The 23,255-nt window shown below is 42.1% G+C and overlaps 1 protein-coding gene across 3 annotated transcripts in view; it reads left to right on the plus strand.

The window, feature by feature from the left end:
- The window catches only part of CRPPA (CDP-L-ribitol pyrophosphorylase A), a 191,090-nt gene extending 168,185 nt beyond the window's left edge, over positions 1-22,905 (plus strand). For all 3 annotated transcript variants that reach the window (XM_077811420.1, XM_077811419.1, XM_077811421.1), the window contains one exon: positions 20,007-22,905. Coding sequence is in view for 2 of the 3 variants with exons in the window: in XM_077811419.1 (XP_077667545.1) it covers positions 20,007-20,111 (105 nt within the window). In the remaining variant the exon portion in view is untranslated. The remainder of the gene's footprint in view (positions 1-20,006) is intronic.
- The last annotated feature ends 350 nt before the right edge of the window (positions 22,906-23,255 follow it).

The following is a 23,255-nucleotide window of genomic DNA, read 5'->3' on the forward strand; positions in this document are numbered from 1 at the left end:
TGTTTGAAATGCTATTTTTAATCACTTAATTTGCAAGCAGCTATTATACCGTGGCTATCGTATATTTGTTTGCATACTATCCATGTGATGTTCAAGTCAGAGATACGGTACCATATGGAAACATACTCTGCCAGCCTCAAATACTTTAGCTTAGAACACAGAAAAGGGATCCAGGAGTGTTATGTAACAATCACAATAAGATTACTTACAAGGAGTCATACTGGGAGCAGTGATGTTGGTATCCCAGAGATCTCGTTCGTTTATTTTGTTTGAGAGTCTGACATCATCCAGTGATTCCTCAATGAGACCTGTTTCTCATTTTGCAAGTGCTCACAGGTTTACTCTTCAGATCCCTCGGAGAGGTCCCCTCAAACCACTGTCTTCAGACGTGGACCTTTTTTAGTTTCTGTGACATCACTAGATGGGTGAGAGAAATGAACTTTGTTACATACACATGCCTGAATCTTCAGTTCTTTCCTGAAAATGTGGACTTCCCTCTCCTGCCAGAATTCATCAGGAAGATGAACATGGAATTCATCAACAAAGCTGTTATTCTCTGTACCCTTTCTAGAGGATTAAACATGTATTGAAGTTCTTTCTTGTTCACAAGAGCTCAGAAACATTATGCAGTCAGTCTGTTTCGAGGAATACCAGATGAGAAAAGGATTGCATCTTACTTACCTATGAGAAGTAAAGGCCTGCATTCATAGATGGTCAAATATCATTCTGCCAAAGAGGTCGTAGCTCCCTGGGCCACATGTGACATGAGACCTTTGACTTCCAAAGTGTGTAAGGCTGCAGTGTAGTCATTCCCCACCCCCAGTTTCTATCATTTGGATCTATCTACATTGGTGGATGCCACCTCTGGTCACAGAGTTATTCAACTCTCACAGTAAAGGCAGGCCCCTTCTCGCTATCTACATTCAATGCACATCTTGGGATGTAAGCTCTTTGGGGCAGGGATTGTGTCTATCGCTGTTTGTACAATGTCTACCACAATGGGGCCCTAAGTACAATCAGAGTCTCTCAGCACTACCATAATATTAATAAATTTTAAAATTAGCATCCTGTTGGTATAAGAGAGAGAAAACCTGGATTTGTGCTGGAAATGGCCCAACTTGATGATCACTTTAGATAAGCTATTACCAGCAGGACAGTGGGGTGGGAGGAGGTATTGTTTTATGATCTCTGTGTATATAATATCTGCTGCAGTTTCCACGGTATGCATCCGATGAAGTGAGCTGTAGCTCACGAAAGCTCATGCTCAAATAAATTGGTTAGTCTCTAAGGTGCCACAAGTACTCCTTTTCTTTTTACAGACAGGAAGATTACTTACTGTTAATTTCTTTCATTGTAGTTCTCCCTTCTTCCATTCAACATCCCCTTTCCTCTTGTGAAGAGGTACCACCTTACATCTTTACATCTCTTTATCCCATTTCTCAACTCATTAACTTCTTCATCACTCTGGAAGTTTTCTCATTCTGTTGGAAAGTTGGCCATCCTTAGGCCCTACATACAGCTCTTGACTTTGCCTTTATTGTCTTGATTCTTTTGCTTACTTGCTTTCCAGTGGTGGAGCCATAATACTGTATGTCCTTGACTGTTCCTGTTGGTAGGATGGGAGGGAACGGCTGTACGACAAAGTGTGAGGTGCCACAGAAACACTAACCTAAACCAAATATGCTATATGCCTTTTTAATTCCTCTCTCTTTTCTTTTGTTTGCTAGCTAACATGGTGGTATTAGAGACTACAAACATGGCAATAATCAGATATTATATCTTATAGCAAATACTGGTAACTGGAGCTTATTTTTTCATACTTTTTCAAAATTTAAAATAAATATATGGTGCTTCATACTTTTATATTATCATTAAAGTGGGATGTGAATGATAAGATGAAAGTTACTTGGCTAGATGTTTAATTTTAAATATTAAGCTGCAATTCGGCTGGTGTAAGTCAAAGTAGCTCCATTGACTTCAAAATGCAATTAAAGTATGAAGGTTTCATGACTTGTTCACTGGGCTGTCCCTTTTTACATTAGGGCCTGATGCTGCAAAGTGCAGAGAACTGTGCTGAGGGAAGTCAACTCCCATTGAAGCTATCTGTGTAGGGCATCTTGTAGCACCAACCCCTTAACAGTGAGCCCCTGTGGTATCTCTGCACTGCAGCTGGGATAAAAGGAATCGTGTGGACATTGCGTCTCCAGCAGAGATTCAGGCTAGCCACCTGAGCTCAGAGGTCAGGTGGGCTTGATAGCCCGAGCAGCAACATCTACCTCTATTTTTAGCTCGCTAGCTCAAGCACCACTGGCACAAGTCTGTCCCCCTGGGCTGGAAGGCTTGCTTCCAGCTGCAGCGTAGAATATACTGTGTGCTGCAACTGCCCACGTCTCATTGTTTTCTGCACACAAGCACACAGTGAACCTTGGGCTGCTCCAAACCTTGATCTTGACATCATGAGAGAGCAATCAACACCACAGGAAATTAGAGCACATAGTGTAGTGTGCAGCAAGCGTGTGCGTGTAATTGAGGACTTGGGGTCAGACCCATTCTCAGTGTAATACCAGAGTAACTCTGTTGATGGCAACTCTGGTGTAACTGAGATTGGAATCTGGCCTCTAAACTACTAATCTGGCATTGTTGCCCAAAATGATTGAGCAAAACAGCAAAGGGCAACGTAAACAATAGCCCAGAGAATGCACTCACGTATGGTTTGCCCCTCAGAGTCTCTTGTGTTCAGTTTATTATTCTCCCCGGAGGAGATTTTTTCATTTTGTTTTGTTACAGCATTTCCTGTGAACCATCTTAAACAAATTACCTACAATCAAGGGGAATGTTTCTAATCAATTAAGTAATTATTGCGACCTTATGCTAGTATTTCAAATTACTTACAGCCGATAGGAGCTGTATTTAATGTAGATTTTAACAACTAATCAGAAATAAGTAAATTAAAATGTATACAAGTTTTGTAGCCTTCTTTTCCTTTCTATTTTTGGAGGGGAAGGAGTTCTGTTTTAACATTTAGATTATTCTTTATGAAATCAGTACATTCAGGAAACCAAAGAAGTTTGCATTAGGCTGAGGGAATGGAAAAAATGCTAACATTTCCTCTGCACTGTTTTTCAGTGCCCCACAGGAGATTCTAATGCATGGCTCCCTCTCAACAAACACCTTTCCATTTTGGTACAATAATAATAATAATAACTAAATGTTGCTCAGCTTTCCTGCATATTGCTGATAATATGAAGATCACAAAACAAATGTTCATCATTTTTCAGTATAAACCAGAGCTTATACCTTCATATGCCAGAGTCTGTCATCCACAACAACTGAAGCGTTTCATGGTCTGTACTTTTTTGTTTTAGCAACTTGATCCTAGTTGTTTGCACTCCAGTGTGGTCAAATTTTCTTGAAACTGATGACAGAACAACCTACATTTTCAGTGTTTGTATGAAAATGAAAGTGAAAAATCAAACTGATGTATTCAAAATTGCTACAATTGATACAATTTGTTTCTGTTATAATCACCATAACCTGAAAATGCCTTTTCATTCATAGATTATAAGGCCAGAAGGGATCATTGTGATCATCTAGTCTGAACTCCTTTATTTAGGTACCCTCCTACATTGGGACCCTGACTCCCAAGTACAATTCTACTCCATTTACATTAGAAGACTACTGTTCCATATTTTGGCATTTTGCACGCATTACGCAAGTTATGGTTTTCTTACAAATTGGTCTAAAAATTTAATTTTCCTATTTGTATAGCATTTCCTAATGACAAGTCTTTATAAGGATCCTTCTACAGTAGATATAAGAACAAGGGATTGATTATTATTACAAGGTAATAGTGTTGATGTAGTATACTTAGACATCTATGATGCATTTGACTTGATTACACAACATTTCGATGAAAAATCTAGACCGATATAAAGTTAACATGGATTAAAAACTGGCTTAATTGATAGTCTCATATGTAACTGTAAATGGGGAATCATCATCTAGCAGATTTGTTTTCAGTGGGGTCCTGCAAGGATTGGTTCTTGGCCCTACTCTATTTAACATTTTTATCAATGACCTGGAAGAAAATATAAACCCATCACTGATTTTTTGTGTGTGGATGATACAAAAATTGCGGGAGTGGTAAATAATGAAAAGGACAGGTCACTGATTTAGGGCGCTCTGGATTGCTTGGTATACTTTGCAAAAATGAACAATATGCATTTTAATATGGCTAAATGTAAATGAAAAAAAGAATTGGGGGTTGTGGTGGATAATCAGCTAAACATGAGCTCCCAGGGTGAGTTGTGGCCAAAAGAGCTAATGGGTTCTGGGATACATAAATAGGAATCTTGAATAGGACTAGAGAGATTGTTTTACTTCTGTATTGGACACTGTTGTGACCACTTCTGGAATACTGTGTTCAGTTTTGGTGCCCACAATTCAAGAAGGGTATTGATAAATTGGAGCTGGTTCAGAGAAAAGTCATGAGAATCATTAAAGTACTAGAAAACACGCCTTATAGTGATAGACTGAAGGAGCTGTTTAGCTTAACAAAGAGAAGGTTAAGGGGTGACTTGATTTCAGTCTATATTACCTACATGGGAACAAATATTTAATAATGGGCTCTTCAGTCTAGCTGAGAAAGGTATAGTATGACCCGATGGCTGAAAGTTGAAAGTAGACAAATTCAGACTGGAAATAAGTCTCAAATTTTTTATGGTGAGAGTCATTAACCATTGGAACAATTTACCAAAGGTAGTGGTGGATTCTCCCTTACTGACAATTTTTAAATTATGATTGGATTTTTTTTTCTAAAAGATCTGCTCCAGGAATTCTTTTGGGGATGTTCTATGGCCTGTGTTGTACAAGAGGTCAGACTAGATGATCACAGTGGTCCCTTCTCCTGTAGAATCTAGGAACAGTACCTGCTTAAGAAGTGTGAGTTCATATATGTCTGTTCACTCCTTGTATATTAGCCTGTTGTTACTATAGAGTGTATTTGACTATCACAATAGCATCTTTGTGACCTCACTCAGTAACAGAAATAATTGTTTAGAACAAGCTGAAAGATGGTGAATATGAAATTAAATAATATATTAGAGAACATACTGGCTAGTTTGGTTACATAGAAAAGATCCCCAGTTGATTTTAAATAATGTGGGAGTGGGAGTCAATATCATCCTGGCCACTAGAAAATAAGTAGGAAGTAGGAATATTTCTCTCTCTCAGTCCCAGGATTTTTAAAAATAAAATAACTCTCCCCTTGATATCTCCCAAATCTCCTTAGATTACTTAGCAGGAATGGGGGGAAATGTTTTATTTTTTGGCAGTCTGCTTGGGTACCAAAATGTAAGTTTTGTTCACCTTTTTTCAAAATACTGTCTGAGTAAAACAATATTAGAACACTTCTGTTGCCTCTACATTTTCTTCTTTCTCTGGCAATCTCTCTCTCTTTCCCCACTTCTTCCCACTTTCTCCATCCTATGTTCCGCTGGCTCTCTCTTTCTGTCTAGTAGGGAGAGCTACAGTCATCAAGTAATGCTGATCTCTGATGTACTTTACACATGGTTTTACCTATAAAGGGGAACTGCCTCGGACTGTGTTAAGCAGATTTCACTGCGCTGCTAGCTCCATGTGTCAGGAACTTCCTTACATGAGCCATACAGTAACGCAGGCGTCTGATGGGGCCAGTGGTACTGTAGTAGTCTGTAAATGATTTGAATGACTGGGGTGTTTATGTGTAGTGGGAGGCCAGGAATGAGTAGCAGGTTTCTCTGAATGCGTGTATGTGGTGGGTCTGAGAGGCATTCTTGGCCTCCCACAAAACATAACATCCAAGCCATTGAAATCATTTACAGACTACCACAGTCCATCAGTCAGCAGAAGGTCTACCACACTTAGGGTATGTCTACACTATGGAATAAGGTCGAATTTATAGAAGTCGGTTTTTTAGAAATCGATTTTATATATTCGAGTGTGTGTGTCCCCACAGAAAATGCTCTAAGTGCATTAAGTGCATTAACTCGGTGGAGTGCTTCCACAGTACCGAGGCTAGAGTCAACTTCCGGAGCATTGCACTGTGGATAGCTATCCCACAGTTCCCGCAGTCTCCGCCGCCCATTGGAATTCTGGGTTGAGATCCCAATGCCTGATGGGGTTAAAACATTGTCGCGGGTGGTTCTGGGTACATATCGTCAGGCCCCCGTTCCCTCCCTCCCTCCGTGAAAGCAAGGGCAGACAATCGTTTCGCACCTTTTTTCCTGAGTTACCTGTGCAGACGCCATACCACGGCAAGCATGGAGCCCGCTCAGGTAACCGTCACCCTATGTCTCCTGGGTGCTGGCAGACGCGGTACGGCTTTGCTACACAGTAGCAGCAACCCATTGCCTTCTGGCAGCAGACGGTGCAGTACGACTGGTAGCCGTCCTCGTGTCCGAGGTGCTCCTGGCCACGTCGGCTGGGAGCGCCTGGGCAGACATGGGCGCAGGGACTAAATTTGGAGGGACTTGACCAGGTCATTCTCTTTAGTCCTGCAGTCAGTCCTATTGAACCGTCTTACGGTGAGCAGGCAGGCGATACGGATTGCTAGCAGTCGTACTGTACCATCTTCTGCCGGGCAGGCAAGAGATGAGGATTGCTAGCAGTCGTATTGTACCATCTTCTGCCAGGCAGGCAAGAGATGAGTATGGCTAGCAGTCGTACTGTACCATCTTCTGCCGAGCAGCCATGAGATGTGGATGGCATGCAGTCCTTCTGCACCGTCTGCTGCCAGCCAAAGATGTAAAAGATAGATGGAGTGGATCAAAACAAGAAATAGACCAGATTTGTTTTGTACTCATTTGCCTCCTCCCCTGTCCAGGGGACTCATTCCTCTAGGTCACACTGCAGTCACTCACAGAGAAGGTGCAGCGAGGTAAATCTAGCCATGTATCAATCAGAGGCCAGGCTAACCTCCTTGTTCCAATAAGAACAATAACTTAGGTGCACCATTTCTTATTGGAACCCTCCGTGAAGTCCTGCCTGAAATATTCCTTGATGTAAAGACACCACCTTTGTTGATTTTAGCTCCCTGAAGCCAACCCTGTAAGCCGTGTCGTCAGTCGCCCCTCCCTCCGTCAGAGCAATGGCAGACAATCGTTCCGCGCCTTTTTTCTGTGCGGACGCCATACCAAGGCAAGCATGGAGGCCTCTCAGCTCACTTTGGCAATTAGGAGCACATTAAACACCACACGCATTATCCAGCAGTATATGCAGCACCAGAACCGGGCAAAGCGATACCGGGTGAGGAGGCGACGTCAGTGCGGTCACATGAGTGATCAGGAAATGGACACAGATTTCTCTGAAAGCATGGGCCCTGCCAATGCATGCATCATGGTGCTAATGGGGCAGGTTCATGCTGTGGAACGCCGATTCTGGGCTCGGGAAACAAGCACAGACTGGTGGGACCGCATAGTGTTGCAGGTCTGGGACGATTCCCAGTGGCTGCGAAACTTTCGCATGCGTAAGGGCACTTTCATGGAACTTTGTGACTTGCTTTCCCCTGCCCTGAAGCGCATGAATACCAAGATGAGAGCAGCCCTCACAGTTGAGAAGCGAGTGGCAATAGCCCTGTGGAAGCTTGCAATGCCAGACAGCTACCGGTCAGTTGGGAATCAGTTTGGAGTGGGCAAATCTACTGTTGGGGCTGCTGTGATGCAAGTAGCCCATGCAATCAAAGATCTGCTGATATCAAGGGTAGTGACCCTGGGAAATGTGCAGGTCATAGTGGATGGCTTTGCTTCAATGGGATTCCCTAACTGTGGTGGGGCCATAGACGGAACCCATATCCCTATCTTGGCACCGGAGCACCAAGCCGCCAAGTACATAAACCACAAGGGGTACTTTTCGATAGTGCTGCAAGCTCTGGTGGATCACAAGGGACGTTTCACCAACATCAACGTGGGATGGCCGGGAAAGGTACATGACGCTCGCGTCTTCAGGAACTCTGGTCTGTTTCAAAAGCTGCAGGAAGGGACTTTATTCCCAGACCAGAAAATAACTGTTGGGGATGTTGAAATGCCTATATGTATCCTTGGGGACCCAGCCTACCCCTTAATGCCATGGCTCATGAAGCCGTACACAGGCAGCCTGGACAGTAGTCAGGAGCTGTTCAACTACAGGCTGAGCAAGTGCAGAATGGTGGTAGAATGTGCATTTGGACGTTTAAAGGCGCACTGGCGCAGTTTACTGACTCGCTTAGACGTCAGCAAAACCAATATTCCCACTGTTATTACTGCTTGCTGTGTGCTCCACAATATCTGTGAGAGTAAGGGGGAGACGTTTATGGCGGAGTGGGAGGTTGAGGCAAATCGCCTGGCTGCTGGTTACGCGTAGCCAGACACCAGGGCGGTTAGAAGAGCACAGGAGGGCACGGTACGCATCAGAGAAGCTTTGAAAACCAGTTTCATGACTGGCCAGGCTACGCTGTGAAAGTTCTGTTTGTTTCTCCTTGATGAAACCCCCCGCCCCTTGGTTCACTCTACTTCCCTGCAAACTAACCACCCGCCCCTCCTCCCTTCAATCACGGCTTGCAGAGGCAATAAAGTCATTGTTGCTTCACATTCATGCATTCTTTATTCACTCATCACACAAATAGGGGGATGACTACCAAGGTAGCCCAGGAGGGGTGGTGGAGGAGGGAAGGAAAATGCCATAGAGCACTTTAAGCACAGCACTTTAAAAGTTTACAACTTTAAAATTTATTGAATGACAGCCTTCTTTTTTTGGGCAATCCTCTGTGGTGGAGTGGCTGGTTGGCCGGAGGCCCCCCCACCGCGTTCTTGGGCGTCTGGGTGTGGAGGCTATGGAACTTGGGGAGGAGGGCGGTTGGTTACAGAGGGGCTGCAGTGGCAGTCTGTGCTCCAGCTGCCTTTGCTGCAGCTCAACCATACACTGGAGCATACTGGGTTTGGTCCTCCAGCAGCCTCAGCATTGAATCCTGCCTCCTCTCATCACGCTGCCGCCACATTTGAGCTTCAGCCCTGTCTTCAGCCCGCCACTTACTCTCTTCAGCCCGCCACCTCTCCTCCCGGTCATTTTGTGCTTTCCTGTACTCTGACATTATTTGCCTCCACGCATTCGTCTGTGCTCTGTCAGTGTGGGAGGACAGCATGAGCCCGGAAAACATTTCATCGCGAGTGCGTTTTTTTTTCTTTCTAAGCTTCACTAGCCTCTGGGAAGGAGAAGATCCTGTGATCATTGAAACACATGCAGCTGGTGGAGAAAAAAAAAGGGACAGCGGTATTTAAAAAGACACATTTTATAAAACAGTGGCTACACTCTTTCAGGGTAAACCTTGCTGTTAACATTACATACATAGCACATGTGCTTTCGTTACAAGGTCGCATTTTGCCTCCCCCCACCGCGTGGCTACCCCCTCAACCTTCCCCTAACAGCGGGGAACATTTCTGTTTAGCCACAGGCAAACAGCCCAGCAGGAATGGGCTCCTCTGAGTGTCCCCTGAAGAAAAGCACTCTATTTCAACCAGGTGACCATGAATGATATCTCACTCTCCTGAGGATAACACAGAGAGATAAAAAACGGATGTTGTTTGAATGCCAGCAAACATACACTGCAATGCTTTGTTCTACAATGATTCCCGAGTACGTGTTACTGGCCTGGAGTGGTAAAGTGTCCTACCATGAAGGACGCAATAAGGCTGCCCTCCCCAGAAACCTTTTGCAAAGGCTTTGGGAGTACATCCAGGAGAACCGCGAATGCCAGGGCAAAGTAATCCTTTCACATGCTTGCTTTTAAACCATGTATAGTATTTTAAAAGGTACACTCACCAGAGGTCCCTTCTCCACCTGCTGGGTCCAGGAGGCAGCCTTGGGTGGGTTCAGGGGGTACTGGCTCCAGGTCCAGGGTGAGAAACAGTTCCTGGCTGTCGGGAAAACCGGTTTCTCCGCTTGCTTGCTGTGAGCTATCTACAACTTCATCATCATCATCTTCCTTGTCCCCAAAACCTGCTTCCATGTTGCCTCCATCTCCATTGAAGGAGTCAAACAACACGGCTGGGGTAGTGGTGGCTGAACCCCCTAAAATGGCATGCAGCTCATCATAGAAGCGGCATGTTTGGGGCTCTGACCCGGAGCGGCCATTTGCCTCTCTGGTTTTCTGGTAGGCTTGCCTCAGCTCCTTAAGTTTCACGCGGCACTGCTTCGGGTCCCTGTTATGGCCTCTGTCCTTTATGCCCTGGGAGATTTTGACAAAGGTTTTGGCATTTCGAAAACTGGAACGGAGTTCTGATAGCACAGATTCCTCTACCTGTACAGCGATCAGATCCCATACCTCCCATTCGGTCCATGCTGGAGCTCTTTTGCGATTCTGGGACTTCATCATGGTCCCCTCTGCTGATGAGCTCTGCATGGTCACCTGCAGCTTGCCATGCTGCCCAAACAGGAAATTGAAATTCAAAAGCTTGCGGGCCTTTTCCTGTCTGCCTGGCCAGTGCATCTAAGTTGAGAGTGCTGTCCAGAGCAGTCACAATGGAGCACTCTGGGATAGCTCCCAGAGACCAATACCGTCTAATTGCGTCCACAGTACCCCAAATTTGACACAGCAAGGCCGATTTCAGCGCTAATCCCATTGTCGGGGGTGGAGTAAGGAAATTGATTTTAAGAGCCCTTTAAGTCGAGAAAAAGGGCTTCGTCATGTGGACGGGTGCACGGTTAAATCAATTTAATGCTGCTAAATTCGACCTAAAGTCCTAGTGTAGACCAGGGCTAACATGCAGAAGGAAACCCTACTATGCACGACTCTGTGGGAGACCTGTATTGAAATCCCATGTGAATTTGGGCTTGCCTAATGGCCTGACCCAATGCCCACTGAAGTCAGTGAACAGACTCATTCGTTTCCATAGGCTTTGTCCCAGGCTCAGGTTTTAACGATTTGGAGCACTGTTGAGATAACGTTCATACCTCATGGGGGGAGAAGAAAGTGACTCTACTGTGCCTCAGATTTATACCATTTTTTCAACCCTCGTCTTGTCTATTTTGATCCATAAGAAACGGTCCTTGCTCCAAAAAAGCTCATAGCATGGTTTTACAGTGCCTAGCACAGTGGGATCCTGATTTTGGGTGCAGCCTGTATACACGACCATAACACTTAATAATAGGTAATATCCGATACTAAGAATCCACCCAGAGACTCCTCAAATGTACAGTAGACAATATTCTTCCACTTTTATTAAATGACCACGTCTGTAAACAACTGATTTTTGCCAATACTTTTGTACTAGTGACATACAAGAAGGAGAATTGGCTGCCAGTTCAAGCATAAGGTCACTTTATTGAACACAGGAAGGGGAATGGACGGTAGCTCCTGGTATGACTGCTAGTGCAGTTGGTGAAGCCAAGTGCGTAGAGCTGAGGGTAGTAAATGGGGAACAAAAGCCTCAAACTCTGCTGACTCTCATTCCCTGTGTCTGAACCACAAAGAGCAGGCGTTAGGAGACTGGGCTTTACAAGACACTCCTTTATTGTTGTTGTGGAAGGTGTGTTTTGTTTCGTTTGCCATAGAACTGTTTTTTAACGTAATTACTATAACAACGTTTTTACAAAAACTAGAGAGACGTGAAAAGAATGAGGGCAGGGAAGTCATGTAGACTTTTCCAGGATAAGCAGTATTGAAGCTTTGGGGTTGCACAATATTTTCTCTTGTATTACCATCAACTCCAGAAGCTTCCAAGAATCAGTAAATTGAATTATTGTCCTGCTTAGTTTTATTTTCTGCTACTTTGTAAACAGTCATTAAGTTCAAAAGTTGATGGCTTTCCCATTACTCATGACAGACAATACCTGTATGCACTGTAGTTAGTGTAAGAATAAGTATCAAGTTATGATATAGTGAATAATGATCTAATGTTAGTTTTGAAGTGAAGAAGTACTCGATTGGACTGAAAGTTCATTGCCTGCAGTCTGTCTCCTGTGTGCTATTTGTGTTGTGATCCATCTACATTGTACTTTGTATTTGAACCCAAATGCTACATTATTTTTTTGTTTATTATTTGAAAGGAAAACTAAAGATGTTAAGTGAAAATTTTCTTTTCTCTCTAAAATATCTGCTTAAATATCTTCTTACTGAGGTAAACAATTGCATTGGTATTATGTCTGAAATGTTATTTCTCAGTAGGTTCTTTGGCAAGTGGCTTCAATAAAAATGTAGCATGGAAGCATCTTAAGGAGAGGTAGGCCATCAAATTAGATCAACGGTTCTCAAACTGTGGGTTGGGACTCCAAAGTGAGTTGCAACCCCATTTTAATGGGGTCTCCAGGTCCAGCATTAGACTAACTGGGACCCAGGGCTGAAGCTGAAGCCCGAGCTCCAACCCCACTTGGGGCAGTGGGGCTCAGGCTGCAGCCCCCTCTCCCGTCACTTCGGGCGGTGGGACTCGGGCTGCGGCCCCCTCTCCCGCCACTCCGGGCGGTGGGACTCGGGCTGCGGCCCCCTCTCCCCCAACTCAGGGCGGCGGGGCTTGGGCTGCAGCCCCCTCCCCTCCCCTCCTGGGATCATGTAGTAACTTCGTTATCAGAAGGGGGTCGCAATGCAATGAAATCTGAGAACTTCTGTCTTATTAAAAGGTCTGTGGTTTTAAGAGACAGGGAGGATACCTGCACGGGTATTTTTCACCAGGGATAGCAGGTTTATGGGTGTCAGATATATTTCTCAAGCTATGCTTTAAATTAAGCTAGTTAATATTCAGATGACATATATGCATATCAAGCAGTATTCCAGTTAAAGAAAAAGTCCTAAACATGTTAAAGTATGGGAATAAACAGTTAGGAGAGTGTCAATAAATTTTATACTATCCTCCCAGTTTCTTAAATAAATACACACAGGTGAAATATCTCATTGCACGTTCCAAACACCGCTTTTAACTCCGCTCCTGTATCTCTTACCAGCCTCATCCTGTAGACCAGAAAACCTCTTAAACCTAACAGCTTTACCTCATGTACATTGTGAATGTGAATGATAATCATATGATACTACTGTGTTTGGAATTTTTTACTATTTAATAATGGACAGAAAGTGGATATTTTATTTTGGAATCAAAATTTTGTTGTATGGATTTATTATTTATAAAGTTAGTAATGTTTTAAGTACTTTCTTTTCAATGTACCAAAAAATTAAATGGTAAAAGTTTTGTTCTTGGTATATCCATTTCAACAATAAAAAAATCCTTTTCTTAACGGCCAAGAAAAGGTTTCTACAAGAGACTCACTTAAATCAACTGGATGAAATGTGTAGGACAAAGGCAGATTAAGGTTTCCTGGGGCCCTGGGCTGGTGCACGTGGGTACCTCTCCCCACCCCTTCCGCCTGCAGCCCTGCCCCCATTTTGCCCCTTCCGCCTGTGGCCCTGCCCAAAGCCCCACCCCTTTCTGCCCCTGCCCCGGGGCTGATCCTGTTCCACCCAGGGTCTCTCTCTCACTGCAGCGCCGCAACCCCTTTTGCTCCTTTCTGCCCCCACCCCTCCACTGCGGCCCCAAGGCCGGAGAGGCTCTTTCCCCACACCCCATCCCTGAGGCTGCAGCAGGGAGTGAGAGCTCCTCCAGTCCCAGTGCTGCCTAATAGGGGTCCAGGTGCTGGGGTTTCCTCTGCCACTTCCCGCAGTTCTGCAGGGGACCACGGTTGGTGTGCTGGGGCTTCAGCCTCCACATCCACCAGGCACTTCTACCAGAGGGTGGGTCCGGCATGGGGACTTGCCCTGCCGCCCCGCGGCTTCTGCTGGGAATGGGGTCAGGGGTCGCTGAGGGGAGGGGCTGGCCCTACCGCCCTGCAGCTTCTGCCAGGGGTGGGGTCCCTGTCCTGTAGCTTCTGCTGGGGACAGGCTCGGGGGGCTACTGGGCAGGGACTTCCCCCATCCTGAGGCTGCTGACAGGATGGGGGGCTGCTGGGGATGGCGGACCACTCTGGGGGGCTTCCCCCATCTGGCAGCTGCTGCCGCTGAGCAAGGTCAGGGCGTGGGGGGCTTCCTTGCCCCGCTGGCCAGGGCTCCAGCCTTCCAGCAGTGGCAGATTTTTTCCAGGAGACGCCCCTGTTGTCTGGGGCTCCTGGGCACAGGCCCTGTTGTCCCAGTGACTAATCTGTGAGTAGACAGTGGATAAGACAAGATGTTTTGGGTCATGCCAGCTGAGCCTGGGGAAATTTAATCATATTAATTCATAAAGGTATTTCTGATATGAATCAGACTTTGAAGGCTTTTGTTAAGTAAAAGAACTAGTCTTGTTTAATCTATAAGCATTGAGTGAGTAGGATACTACAAAAAGAAAAGGAGTACTTGTGGCACCTTAGAGACTAACCAATTTATCTGAGCATGAGCTTTCGTGAGCTACAGCTCACTTCATCGGATGCATACAAGGAGGCGGGAGAAAAAATGTTCTCATTAACCTTTGATGGGAGAAGAAGCAATGGGCTTAAATTGTAACAAGGGTGGTTTAGGTTGGACATGAGGAAAATCTTCCTAACTGTCAGGGTGGTTAAACACTGGAATAAATTGCCTAGGGAGGTTGTGGAATCTCCATCATTGGAGATTTTCAAGAGCAGGCTAGCCTGCTCTAGATAACACTTAGTCCTGCCACGAGTGCAGGGGACTGGACTAGATGACCTCTCGAGGTCCCTTCCAGTCCTATGATTCCACAAGTCAATGTTATGAATACCATATTCAGGGTTGGCTTCCAAAAAGTTAACCACTGTGAATATAAAAATGATATAGCAGAAATAGAAAAGGTCCAGGGAAGAGCAATAGAAAGGAATATTCCTGGAGATACCATGACAGTCAGATACCACAATACTGTATCTTCGTGTGCAAGCTAGTTTTGACATTTGGAAAAGCATACTGTGTTGTTAGTTTTGAGCTATTTGAGTTTCTGTATAGAGACAGCTTTAGGAAAGTGGGAGCTGTGCAAACAGCAGGAGAAGTTTTTCTGCCTTGGGCTCTAATTAGAGTCTATTCTTGAGGCAGAGTTTGTCCCTGGGAACCAAGCACTGGTGTTGGTCTGAAATTCTGGGAAGAAGATATAGTTCTGCATGCTGTTTGACCATCTCATTCCAGAACTGGTATAGGTGTGTAAATAAAACAAGTTATATTAGAATATACCCAGACTTATCACTGAGTATTACATATTCTTGTAATGCATCTGCTGCTGGTCACTGTCAAAGACAGGATACCAGACTGGATGGAATGATGGTCTGAACTGGAATGGCAGCTCAGATGTTCCAGTAGTTCTCAAAGATTGATTTTAAAAGGAAATTGTGAGGCTAAACATATTAAAAAGGAACCAACAGATTTCCTTAACTGTGTTACAGCTTAGGTTATTAAGAGTGAAATAATTTTAAAAATCAATATTACTTTTAATATGCTGTTTATGTTTTGTATTTCTTTCCTCCTACACAAAGAAAAATAGACTACTCCATTTCTAATCAGGTTCTTGTTTCAGCTTCCTCTACACAGCACACTGCTGCAGTGTGCGGGTTGCAAATACCCCAGAGGATTTTCTTTTTCAAATCTTTCCCTTGGAATTTTAAAATAATCATAAAAATCTTTAAGGTGGCTGTATGTTTGGTAAAAGCTTTTATTAAAGCTACTTTTTCAGTCAAATTGGACCTCCCAATGACACTTTAAGTCCCTTGCTTTAAAATAGTGGAAGCTAAATTTTCCTCTCTTGCTTCCTTTCATGTTCAAAAACTGAAATAATTTATTGCAACAAAGGAATGTGTATAGAATCCAGTAACCAACAGAGGATGTGGAAAGATTTATTAGGAGAAACATTAAGAGCATTCCTGGCCAGGTGTATTTTTTTTTCTCCTTTAAAAAAAAAAAAAGTGTACAACTTTGGCTAACTTCAGATATGGCTGGAAGCCTATTTAGAAAACGTAATGTCTGTAATTGTGAAACACTTCTCCACACTGCACCCGCCAACTAAACAAAAGTGGAGACTGGAGGTTGTTCCTGCTGAATTTCAAGAAGTGTGTTACTGAATCTTGAAAACAATTAAAATGTTTTTATCGCCCTATGGGCCTGATTCCCCATCCATTGCACCTTGTGCCATCATTTACACCTGTGCAACATGGGCAAAAACCAGAATGGCATCTTCTGACAGCCACTTTGCACAAGCATGTAAATGTCTACACAAGATGAAAGACAATGCAGAATTGGGCCCCATGAGGCCAATTCTGCACTCCTTGTTTATCCCCTGCGCTAACTGGGAGTTTTGTCTGAATAAGAAATACAGGATTTAACCATAAGTGAACAATAAACATCTGCGTTCTCAATGGCTGTGATTGTTATTTTTAACTCAGAGAATTTTGCAGGCTACTAGTAAATAACATTGACTAATCCTCCTAGGTATCAAAAATACATGAAATGGTTCCTATATCTAGGAATTACCATGTTTTCTCTGTATACACGATAACTGTTTCCAAAAATGGAATTTTAGGGCAAAATTCTAGTCTGAGCCAATCATTCATATTTCCAGACTAACGACTAAAGGCTCATGTGACTTACCTGGGATGAGCCAATGTGCAACAGAATAGCTCTGCTTTATTCCCTTATCATCTTAAAACTAGGGCTGTTGATTAATCACAGTTATCTCACATGATTAACTCAAAAAAATTAATCATGATTTAAAAAATTAATTGCAATTAACTTTTAAACAATATAATACCAATTGAAATTAATTCAATATTTTGAATGTTTTTCTACATTTTCAAACATATTGATTTCAGTTACAACACAGGATACAAAATATCCAGTGCTCACTCATTATTTTTGATTACAAATATTTGCACTGTAAAAATAATAAACAAAAGAAATAGTATTTTTCAGTTCACCTCATACAGATACTGTAGTGCAATCTCTTTATCATGAAAGTGCAACTTACAAATGTAGATTGTTTTTTGTTACATAAACTGCACTCAAAAAACAAAAGAATGTAAAACTTTAGAGCCAGAAGTCCACTCAGTCTTACTTCTTGTTCAGCCAATTGCTAAGACAAATTAGTTTGTTTACATTTACAGGAGGTAAATGCTGCCCGTTTCTTATTTACAACGTCACCTGAAAGTGAGAACAGGCATTTGCATGGTACTTTTGTAGCCAGCATTGCAAGGTATTTACGTGCCAGATATGCTAAACATTCGTGTACCCCTTGCTTCGGCCACCATTCCAGAGGACATGATTCCATGCTGATGATGCTCGTTAAAAAAATGTGTTAATTAAATTTGTGACTGAACTTCTTGGGGGAGAATTGTATGTTTCCTGCTCCGTTTTACCCACATTCTGCCATATATTTCATGTTATAGCAATCTTGGATGATGACCCAGCACATGTTGTTCGTTTTAAGGACACTTTCACTACAGATTTGACAAAATGCAAAGAAGGTACCAGTGTGAGATTTCTAAAGATAGCTACAGCACTCAACCCAAGTTTTAAGAATCTGAAGTGCCTTCCAAAATCTGAGAGGGATGAGGTATGGAGCATGCTTTCAGAAGTCTTAAAAGAGCAACACTCCCATGCGGAAACTACAGAATTGAACCACCAAAAAGGAAAATCAGCCCTCTGCTGGTGGCATCTGACTCAGATGATGAAAATGAATATGCGTCTTGCTTCACTGCTTTGGATCGTTATCAAGCAGAACCCATCATGGGCATGGATGCATGTCCTTTGGAATGGTGGTTGAAGCATGAAGGAACATATGAATTTTAGCGCATCTGGCATGTAAATATCTTGCGGCGCCGGCTCCACCAGTGCCATGCAAATCCCTGTTGTCACTTTCAGGTGACATTGTAAACAAGAAGAGGGGAGCATTAACTCCTGCAAATGTAAACAAACTTGTTTGAGCAATCGGCTGAACAAGAAGTAGGACTAAAGTGTAGGCTCTAAAGTTAAAATTGTTTTATTTTTGAGTGTTTTTTTTTTTTGTATATAATTTTACATGTTTAAGTTCAGCTTTCATGATAAAGAGATTGCGCTACATTATTTGTATTAGATTAATTGAAAAATACTATTCCTTTGTTTTTTTCTTGTGCAAATATTTGTAATAAAAATAATGGTATAAAGTGAGCACTATACACTTTGTATTCTGTGTGGTAATTGAACTCAATATATCTGAAAATGTAGAAAACATCAAAAATATTTTAAAAATGGTATTCTGTTGTTGTTTAACAGTGCAATTAATTGTGATTAATTTTTTTAGTCACATGATTAATCGTGATTAATTTTTCTAATCGCTTGACAGCCCTATTTAAAACTACAACCTCCAGTACCCCTTCTCTAACTTCAGTCCTCTCTTTAAACCCTCTCTTCTAGTTCTTCCCTTTCTGCCCTGGTTCTCATTGTTTTCTTAAAAATGAACAAATGACAGTGAGCTTCTCCAATGCCCCCCTGCCCAATATCCATTTTCCTTTCACTCCCAGTTAGACTTCAAGGCCTCTTACTCTTAACTTCTAACTCCTGTACTTGTATACTCATTCTGCCTTCCCCCATGCAGTAGCCCCTCTCCTTAAAAAAGCCAGCAATTGAGTCAATCTTCATTTTTATATCATTTCCCTTTATCCATTAACCCAGGTTTCTTGAACATGCCATCTACAATCATTGGCTCAGCATCTTCTTTTCTGATTCCTCTTTAGAAATCTGACTTTTGATCCACTGCTGCACACACGGCTGGATTTAGGGGCAGGCAACCCAGGCGACTGCCTGGGGAGCCGAGCTTGGGTGGCGCCAGGCTCAGGATGCTGTTTTTGTTTTTAGCAACAAAAGAGAAAATAGAATGTTAGTAACAAAAGGCAAAATAGAAGTAACGTGTTCAGGTATTCCACGTATGGATTCATTTTTCACTAACCATTTTTTTTATTTGCACGGCATATATGGCATGAATAAATACAGATTTACAGATCCTAGCGTGCAAATGTATTGTCTCGTATGACCGGGATAAATCATGCATGCAAATCGTAAATAAAAGTCATGAAATGGCCTACAAATGCAATAAAAATAAGGTATTCAAAATTTTAATAAATGGCGGGGTGGTGCTGAACACGCTCCTCGCCTGGGGCGCCATTTGGTCTAGGGCTAGTCTTGGCGGCACGCATATCACTCCCACCAGTGAGCTACTGCTAGCTACATCTATTGACATCTCATCAGTGTGCAGGTGGAGATACTAATTGTCCATACAGATTTGGCTTTTTATCTGCATATAATTAGGAAAATTTGGAAGCCAGATTGAATTCCCTTTGAAAAACTCATCTCCACTGCCTGTTAAGGAGCTTCATATTGTACTAGAGTGCCAGTAATGTTGTACCATCCCTTGTTGGCCTTTATATGTGCCTACCAAGAACAGACTAACTTCTTTGATTGTTTGAACACAGATAGGCTCAAATCACTAAGGTCCCAATGTTTAAATCTCATTGAAGTCACATGTTTCAGTGCTTTACTGAATAGGACTGGATTTAAGCACATGCTTAAAGTTAAGTATGTGCTTAAATGCTTTGTTTAGTTTGGACCTAAATTTGGATCCAGATTTCCCAAACCCTAAAATGTGAGGGTGTTAGGATTCTGGGTTTTGCTTCTGCCTGGGAAGCTGCTCATGGAATTTGGAGTTGTATTCGCTTTCAAACACAAGTTGGGGAGAGGGAGTCTGGAAAAAAAGGTTTCATTTTGGATCATCTCTTAATTGAGGCGATCTCATGTCATTAACCTGAAACAATTAAAATACATTCCATTACCGTTTGTTTACATTCTACTTCTGTCTACAAATGTTTTTTTATGGTATAGATTGGAGAACTGACATTAGTATGACATTTTCTTTTATAAACAATCAACATTTTTGGAAGGTTTTTGTACTGGTAAATGCAGCACATTTTGAATTTGTGTCAGAAGTCATAAACTGATTGTGCATATTTTTAAAAGGGTGTTAAGTGCGATTAACTTTTTTCATAATTGCTCACAGGCTATTCCTTTTTTCTTTCAGGATGATCCGAAGCTTCAAGAGACAATAAATTCTGCTGCTGCCATTATCTCTGCATTAATAAAGGACAGAAACCCGGAGCTGATTGGCCAGCTGTTGGTAGCATGAATAACTAAATCATTTGTAGCTAACAGAAGTATTTCTTTTTCATCATGTGTTTAGCAATGTTCTTGAAACATTTTACTCTGTGACAAAACCACTGGACTTACAAAGTTTGTTATTAGGATATTTTATCAACATAAAATGTAAGTCTGACCTTGTGTTGAGATGCAAGTGTAAATGAAATAGAAGATGCTGTGAGGTGCACCAGGTATTATACTTCAAAGTGTTTATATTGAAGCATTATATGTGAGGTACTGATCATTTCAAAAACTGCAACTGAGTGGTGCTATTTAGTCCTTTCATGTCCAAAGCACTTGATCTAAGCACAAATTTCTTTTCAACCAGATAACATATATGATATTAAAGCACAGCTGGTGCTCTTTAATACAAGACATAGTCCCTTGGACTTTAATGAAAGTATCCTAGAATCGTTTTCAAGATCTGGTCCTTTTTCCCCAGAGAATGAAGATTAAATTTTAAAAATACATTTGTGCATACCATATGAGATGTAATAGCCTATCCTGGGAGTGCAGAATTAGGAATTCATTGTGGTGGGAACTAATTCTTTTTAAAGCTTGAAAGGTTATCAGTTCTGATGGTAGTGGAGAAATAAGACAGAAGAAAGACTCTCTTCTTCAGTAATTGAGCTGCACTTTCAGTTTTTGTGTCACTCTGATTTTCTGTTTGATATATGTGTTTGTTAGACCATCATCTGGAAGACAGTATCGTAACTGCTAATGCATGGAGGGTGTTTTGACATTTAAATGAAGATGGCTTAGGGAGGAGGGTAGAATAAGAAGTTTTCACTTATCTGTGTTGAATATTTTCACATGTTCTACTAGCTTAAAATGTACAGTTCTCTACTGCCTCTGGCAGCACGTAACCCTCTGCAGTCTTAATGTTTTTTTGGTACTGTGTTTCCCCAATTTGTGAATAAGTTAGATTACATTCTTAGGAACTCTTGTTGACTTCATTGTAATTGGAACAAGAACTTTGAGAAATATTCAGCGCATAAGTAGCTGTCCCACATGTGCTCCCAGGAACCTCCCACCATCTCCAGGTTTAGAGATGGCTCCTATTCCAAGGGGAAATTTCCCCTTGAAACCAGTCATGTAATGCATTTTGCTGCTGACCTGTCACTGCAATCTTCCCAGGGATGAAGTATGTCAGGATGGAAATTGGGGCTTGGCATAATGCTGGAGAATGCACAGTTACATGCACTGCAGCTCTGAGGTCATAGAAGGGGGAAGATTGTTCCCTGACTTACAGGTGTATGGGGAATTTTTTCAAGGGTCTCAGCCAGAAAAAGGAGACAGGAGACCTCGTTGTGTCAAAGATTTCCCTGTCTCAATGGCATTCAGGTGGGAAGAGTAGTGATCTCCCCTTCTCTATTAAGCAAACATCACAAAATTCCTGTGAAGAAGAGGGCCCCCAATTTTGATAAAAAGAGAGCCCTCCCAAACATCCATCACTGACTGTTGGATGTCTCCCTTCCCCAGCACAACAGCCCATTGAAAGATAGCCAACACAGTTGTTTGCAAAAAATAAAACAATCCCTGCCTGCTACCCTTCCTCCTCTCTCCCTGCGGATTCCCAGCTGTGCCAGGTAAGGAGCCTAATGCAGTCTTAAGGCTGTAATAAATTCAACTGCCTGCATGGCCCCCTGTGAGTGGGAGAAGGTTTGGTCGAGAAGAGGATGCAGTCTTGCATGGGGAAGGTGGATGTTCAATACAATCTTTGTGTCTCAGCAGGTAAAATCTTCATACTTCTTTCTGCTCACCTGCTAGATGTGCACTCCTGGCCATGGAGCATGGGTTGATGGTGGGTTATTTTGCCCTTGCAATAAACCTGGTGAAGGAGAAGATTGGCCTAATGTGAAGTCCCAACCACAGTATTCTGAGGCTTAGGTGCTCCAGAAGATTTCATCTGGTGCATTAGATAAGGTCCTATAAGAATCTGAATCTACTTTGGGTTCGCTCTGCTAGTGAGTACTCTTAGACACCGGATGAACTACGCGTGTCTCTGCTTTAAAATCCTGCTAAGAAACTGATGTTGATCCAAATTTTCCTCCGTTACAAGGTACAACAAATAGTTATGGCTGCCTGTTTTTCATCCAGAGCAGACATTTTCATTCAATACAGAAACCTGTATAAAAGAGCTATAAGCTTCTCATGCAGTCAGTATAAGCTGTTTTCTCCTTTGCTCCTCTTCCCTCTCTATAATTATCACAAATGAACCATTTGTCCTTCTTTGACATTATACAACAAATACATTTGTGTTAGCACCTTACATGGCTATAGAATACCTATGCAGTTTAGTTAGACAAATGAGAAACTTGAGAGTTTACATTATTTGCTTTCACTTATGAATAAGCTTTTCAAATTCACTTTTATCTGACACTCATAGATTGAGTTTGATGCAGTAATTCATCTCTTAGGCTTGCAAAAGATGTGATGTAAGTTATTAATTGGCTTTCAAACACCTAGATTACTAGTGACTTCTTATTTTGCTGCTGCTTCACTATAACATGTAGAAAGGTTCTAACACAAAATATATGATGCATTTCCCCAGGACTGACAAGCAAGCATATAAAATATCCTTTATGTTTTACATCTATAGTAATTATAGCCACTGTGCTTAAATTCAAGCACTGTAGTAAGGAAACTGACTTATCATAAAATTGTCAATTATGTCAATTTCACTTATATTGAGTTGTAATTTTTACCTAATTATTTATTTTGAACAGGTTTTGATACAACTGAAAATTTCTCATGCAATAAACTTGTATAATGAAAAATGATTTTCTATGGGCTATTTGGGAGCACTTGAAAAGAAAATAAACAATGTAAATTAGTTTCAGGTTCTCAATATAGATTTAATGTTTATTTAAACTGAAATGTAGGATAAAATAACAGGTTTCCTTGATGTGCTATTAATATCATTGCTGTTGTTTCTCTTTAAACAATCCATAAACAACCAGTAAACTCGCATGGAGAAAGTAAAAATTACAAAAGCAAAGCTATTGAGACACGGTAAAATAGTACGCTTCTGTAGGAATGAATGAAACAAAATAGAATTAATGATATTTGAATGTCCCAACCAAATCTAAGTGGTGCCTTTTTCATTAATGTTAATATCTAAAATATGAAT

Source organism: Eretmochelys imbricata, chromosome 2 (genome assembly GCF_965152235.1).
Source record: "Eretmochelys imbricata isolate rEreImb1 chromosome 2, rEreImb1.hap1, whole genome shotgun sequence".
Taxonomy (NCBI): domain Eukaryota; kingdom Metazoa; phylum Chordata; order Testudines; family Cheloniidae; genus Eretmochelys; species Eretmochelys imbricata.